Genomic DNA, 6,000 nt, shown 5'->3' with positions numbered 1-6,000 from the left:
ATCTCAAGAGTTGTGTATAGGATCCAACAAAAGTGGGGAATGTGAATAAGATCCAGAAGTTCAAGGAAAACCTCAAGAGCGAAACACAAGAATGTTTCTTTTCCACAATCTGCGTCCAGGATTGCACTATTCAGAGCAACAAATCTTTTCTCATTTGTCCCCTGTAAAGGTTGGCAGCATGGTGGGGTTTTGCAGAGAATCCTTCCAGCCAAATGCGAGAATTGGGTAAAATCTAAAAAACCAGCATGGGTTAAGAGGGGAAGCAAGTTTATTTCATCCTCATCCCACCAGATTATAGGGTACATTAGGTTTCAATGTAGATAAAATTGAAAAACCAACTCCATTGTGGGACGGACCAAGAATGGTGTGGTAGGGAACGTTGAAATCCACCCATGGTAGGGCTGGATTACTCTTAATTTTAACGTAAAAGAGAAAATCAGCATTATTTATAGTGGGTTATACTTCATTTATAAGTATCTGCACTCGGCAAAACATAATTAATATGCTTATGGAGGATTACATTTTTGGTGATATCATAGTGCTGCTATATGCAATAATTTGAAACCAACAAGTGCATATTGTCGCCCATTATTTCCCAGATTTGTACCTGTTAGCCTCTTTTTTCCAAATTTGCATGAATATAAGACTGGAACTCACTATTATTACAAGAAATATACATACGAATAAGTTAGCTCTTTACAGTCAGACTTGGCAGGTCCTCTCCACACGCAAAGCTCCGGGAAGAAGGCCTTCGAGGAACACCCATCAAGAGTCAAATGGCGACCAGCAACTAAACCAGTTACAGGGAAACTACACCTTACAAACGACACACACTTGCGGTCATATTTGTTTCTGCTGCAAGTCAAACTGCCAATGCGTCTATGCATGCCGCGCGTTCCTGAAACAGGTTTTTAAGTAACAAGCTTTTTAAGAAAATCTTTACTCAAAAATTTATACCAGGCTAAGACTTTTGTACCATACGTCGGGCTACAACTTGTTCAGATTGTTACTATAAATCCAAATAACAAATGTAGGGAATGCAGAAAAGGAATGATAAAAAGTTTGTTGGAGTAACGTGAATAAAATAACACAATTGGACAAAACACCACATATCATGTTACCTCGCATAAAGAGCATGGGAATCATTTACTGGCCCCTTGGAAGAACTAAAACGCCGTGCTCTTATCTCATGCTCTTTGCTAATACGCATAGCAGCCACTTCCTTTTCCATGGAAGCCACTTCTCTTCGCATCTTTTTAGCTTCAACCTCCATAGCTTTATTCAATGTCTCAACCTTCTTTGCTAACGACTGCTCCACGATCAAAAGTTTAAAATCAAAAAAAAATTCAGAATTATTTGAAAGACAGAAAAACGTAGGTTGCAAGGAAAATACCTCAATTGCATAATCCTTGTCCTTAAGGCTTTGATCCCTCTCATGGCAAGCTTTCCTCAATGAGATAACTTCCTTCTGCAATAAATCATATAATAACCCAGATATACAATCCTCGTGGTTAGATCTCGCATTTTCACTAGGTTTACCATCTGAATCCATGATATTTGTCTCATTACTTATGATCCCATCACTAGCCGTGTTTCCCCGACAGGGGGGTCCTACTCCATTTGATCTACTTCTGTCAACTGATTTACTTCCACCATCAAATGAATCTGCCAAATTCTTAGCATGTCTTAGCACTGCACTAGCACTGTTGGACATAGGGCTAAATGGGGAGCTCGATTTTCCTTTTGATGAAATACCATTTGATGTTATTTTGGAAACATTCTCAACTCCACCACGCGACTGACGGCGCAAACGCCCACTGCTCATACTTCTTCCTTCTGAACTAATGTGACCATTAACAGTTGGAGTTGCTCGTAGGCTTTCTTCAAGAACCTTGAGTCTTAACTGGTATTTTTCCTAAAACCCAGATCACCAAAATAGGAAATAAAGTTTAGAGCACAATTGAAATTTTTTAGAACATGCATAAAACATGAAAGAACCACAGAAAATAATATCTCACTTTCAATTGGGCTTCTGATTTTGCAGTACGCTCAGCCACTGCAAGTTTATCTCGTAAATGCTGCATTTCTCCCTACATGGTAAGAAACTAAGGTAAGAGCTTGAAATAAGAGCTTCAGAGAAGCAACAAGTAAAACAGCATTAAGAGAACAATATCTTGCCTGCAGAAATCTCCTGTCTTCAAGCCACTGCTTCACAGGCATAACTTTATCATTGGCATCTTTCCATTCGTTAGCAACTACAACAGCAACCCGATTTGCAGTAACTTTTGCACGAGCTAGTTCTCGATCAAGAGTCCTCTTCTCTTCCTAAGAAAAAGATTAAAAGTTGAAAATAGAAAGCTAATGACATTCACAAATTCCATAAAGTTAGTTTATGTTCCATGAGCTAAAGATTTTCTAGAAAAGCATGGACAGTGATTGAAAATTAATACATTCATCTCCTGCACTTTCCGCTGGTAATCACGCACTACATTTGCAGCGGTACCCCCAGCCAGAACAGCTTCCTCAAGCTCACGTACTGTTTGCATCAACTTTTCAACCTCTGCCACTTTCTGTCGATTCACTTTGTCTAAGAATTTGTTCTCCTCCTGATAATTTGCCACCAAACAATTTATATACTGCCCAATGAGCATAGCCATCAAGACATTAAGAGGCACAAGTTTTCTGGAAAAGCAGACACACGATGTACCTGGCAGATTTCAATCTGCTTCATCAGCTCCTGATTCTTGTTTTGCAGGTCATCAACCGAGGAAGCTTTTGCCAAAGCTATCTGAACTTGTCGCTCTGCTTCTAGTAGAGCAGCTTCTTTTGATTTAGTTAAGCGGTCTAGAGCTCTGTTATCATCCTGTAACTTGGCTACCTGAAACACTAGCGATCAGTCAGACATCCATATCCATCCATAAAAAAAATCCTCAGCCATGACCATGATGTCCATAAATTGCATTTTAAAGCTTCAACAAGCACTAAACATGCAAATATACCTCCAACCGGACCAGCTTGAGCTCTGCCTCTAAAGGTGCAATGATAGCTGCAATTGGAGGCATGTCATCATCCTTTTGTGCTGCGTGAACTCTCCTAAGGCTTGCCTCAGCTGCAAATTGAGCAGCCAAAGCTGCTTTTTTCTCATCATTTATCTTCTTTATCTCAAGGTTCTAGAATAGAAGCACAGAAAAGATTAATCATCTTGAGCAAGATTAATAGCTTCATGAAGGAATAAATGGGACACTGGTTCTTACTCTGTTCTCTAGAAGAACTTCTGTGGCCTCCAGCTTTTCATCAACTTTTCTCAGCTCAGCACTTAACTAGAAAGAGATCAGAAATATGAAATTTTTGTAAGTTCCACGATAAGTTTTTCCATTCCCAGAGGGTTTACCTTACTGCGAAAGAAGTAATATTTTGGGACAAAAGGGCTCAGATTTAATTACCTAAGCCAAACAAATAAAGAAATAAAGAATTCAAGAAAATAAGATGCTTCCTAAACCTAAAAGATATCTTATTACAGATTTATATAACTTACCTCTTCAACCGCTTTTTCTTTGAGGCGCTCTGAGTATTTCAATGCCTTTATTTCTGCTTGTGTTTCTCCCAACTCTCTCTCTTTATCTGAAAAAAATAACATATAGACAATGGTTACTGTCAGAACTAACATCAAGAACCAGCAATCACATAGATTCATGTTGACCTACAGGAATTGAATAATGTTTCCAGAGATTTTGACCCTTTTAGAAACATAGAATGACAGAGGCTGTTGACTTTCAGAATTTTTTAAAAAGAACCTCCTAGACGAGCAAAGCGCCCTTCTATTTAATTTCAAACTTTTAATGGCAGAAAATTTGAGAACGATTCTTTGAGGTTCATTAGCCCATGCTTGCATCCTTGAATTGAAGGAATCATGGACTGGAGTGCCAATTTGTGAAGCAAAACGGTGGCAACACCAATTTAATTAGAATTTTGGATACTGAAATATGCTCTTTTCAAACAAGCATTGAAATATTATTGGACTTAAATGAAGCAGTAATATCAGATCCCTACACCAGAAAGAATAGTAAAATCAACTGAACGATGTACAGAAAAGAAAAGAAAATTTTGAGAAAGTAGAGAGGCCAATAATCCAATGCTTTTTCTCCTAAAATGATACTAAACATTCTTTTCAACCGTTCAACGTATGATACAAAGAGAAACACGATGCCTCTTAATCCGAAACATATACGCTACAAATCTTCGAAAGACTAAATACAATTGTCCCATTTCCCAACAAAACGAAAATAGACAGAGCAAAGAGGGTAACTTAAAAAATAAAAAATAAAAATCGGATACGCGAGAAGAAGTCCATAATGCGAAAGGTTAGAAGGGCCAAAGAGAAACACAATCGCTCTCATTCCGAAACATATACGCCACAAATGTTCGAGAGACTTCATGCAATTGTCCCATTTCCCAATAAAATGAAAATATACAGAGCAAAGAGGATAACTTAAAAAATAAAAAAATCGGATACGAGAAAAGAGGTCAGGAACGTGCAACAGAAGAGTGAATTTTAAGCCGAAATACGTATAAATTGCAAGAAAACACACACAGACAGATATGAAAGCCAAAAGAATCCAACAACATTCATGGATACACCGGCATCCTCTCATTAAACAAGGAAAATGTAGAACCGGAAGCATAAGAAGAATCAAAACCGGGAAAAGATTGAATATAAAAAAGCAGTTTAACGAGAAGCAATGCGACAATGTCTGACCTCGAACCTCATTTTCGAGTCGATTAAGCTCAAACTTGAGTGGATCAGAGCCGTGCAAGAGATTAATAAGATCGTCGACTTCAGAACCGGCACGAGCGACCAATGAACCTTTCTTTCGTGATTTAAAGGACGACGACGGGGTTAGAACGGTCAGTCTGGCTGCTTCAGAAGAAACGGAGGGAGGAGTTTCGGCCATGGAATCCGACCAGTCGAGCTCTCACCCTAAAAGAAATCACGAGCCAAGAGAGAAATCAGAAATGGAATTTAGAATTTTCTGTTGCAGCGAACGAATGTGGTTAAATTGAAGGACGAAGCGACGGACATTAACTAGAAGGAAGTGGACTAAAAGAGGTTTAAGGCGGGTTTTAAATAGAAAGAGGACGTGGTTTTGAGAGGGAAAGTAAGATTTTAACCAGGTTTAATAACAAAATTAAAAAAAAAAATACGGAAAGGGATGGCCACGTGTGAGCACGTGATTTTCTCACACGTGGTCCACATGCGTCATTTTCTCCCGTGCGAAGCATCAAGTGCCAGCGTAGTCCAAATCTAAGTAACGGACGACTAAAGTTCGAGGAAGTGGGACCCAATTCGTGGATCCGCCGTGCAACGACTGCGAGTTACGCTAGCGCTATCTTGACCGTTTCCGACGAACTTTACGTACAAAGGTTAATGAAGCTATGACCGTTAGCTTCACCTTTCGGAAAAAGGTTAATTAAAAGAGCGGTTGCGTCGACTGTCCGTAACGTGGAGAATTTTCCAGAAGCTTGAAAACTACAAAGGGGGAGAGAAGATTTAGATCAAATGCTGGACAAGAGCGTGAGAACAGAATAGAACAACCCATGCCCAAAACAGAGATTATTTGTTGCTAACTCTATGCTAAAAAAAGCCACAGCATGCCAAATTTGCAGAAGATTGAAGACGAAGAGAATTCAGAACACTTTCTCGGACGAGTCACGGAGAACGACAAAACCGAAAGGACGCGGCAAGAGGAAGTCAGAGCCCCTTGTCCTCCGATGAGACTGCACCTTTCCGACGTTAACCCATGGTTTGTTTTCTGACAACCGATAAAGGTAGGAATCTCTGTGATCTCTAATGGGGGTTGGGGTTGTGATTGCGATCATCTAACTGTGGAACAGTGTGGCTACTAATTGAACAGTAATAATTTAATTAAGAGATTGAGTTATCAAAAAGGTCGTGATTGCGATAATCCGATTTTAGAACAGTGGCTCTGCTAATTCAGCAGT

At 39.4% G+C, this 6,000-nt stretch overlaps 1 protein-coding gene across 1 annotated transcript; it reads right to left on the bottom strand.

Moving 5' to 3' along the window:
• Positions 1-494: 494 nt before the first annotated feature.
• LOC137958777 (microtubule-associated protein 70-2-like) lies at positions 495-5,076 on the bottom strand. The gene is made up of 11 exons (XM_068805905.1): positions 4,757-5,076; positions 3,536-3,621; positions 3,255-3,320; positions 3,000-3,170; positions 2,708-2,878; positions 2,451-2,606; positions 2,179-2,325; positions 2,019-2,090; positions 1,394-1,915; positions 1,122-1,309; positions 495-898 (listed from the first exon to the last, which is right to left on the bottom strand). The coding sequence occupies exons 1-11, from the start codon at positions 4,950-4,952 to the stop codon at positions 880-882; spliced, it is 1,794 nt and encodes a 597-aa protein (XP_068662006.1). The 5' UTR covers positions 4,953-5,076; the 3' UTR covers positions 495-879.
• Positions 5,077-6,000: the final 924 nt, after the last annotated feature.

The sequence above is a fragment of the Aristolochia californica genome, unplaced genomic scaffold, assembly GCF_029961685.1.
Source record: "Aristolochia californica isolate CCGP_79_NKW_82.1479 unplaced genomic scaffold, dmAriCali1.0.hap1 SCAF_3, whole genome shotgun sequence".
Classification (NCBI taxonomy): Eukaryota; Viridiplantae; Streptophyta; class Magnoliopsida; order Piperales; family Aristolochiaceae; genus Aristolochia; species Aristolochia californica.
The sequence above is the reverse complement of the archived record's forward strand: the minus strand, read 5'-3'. Positions and strand labels throughout refer to the sequence as shown.

Bases quoted from the DNA above. Each gene is read 5' to 3' on its own strand.
- LOC137958777 (XM_068805905.1), bottom strand. From the start codon at position 4,952: ATGGCCGAAACTCCTCCCTCCGTTTCTTCTGAAGCAGCCAGACTGACC. The intron at 2,879-2,999 runs GTATATTTGCAT...CTAGTGTTTCAG, and splicing joins TCAAGCTGGTCCGGTTGGAG to GTAGCCAAGTTACAGGATGA. The intron at 1,916-2,018 runs GTGAGATATTAT...TCTGGGTTTTAG, and splicing joins AATCAGAAGCCCAATTGAAA to GAAAAATACCAGTTAAGACT.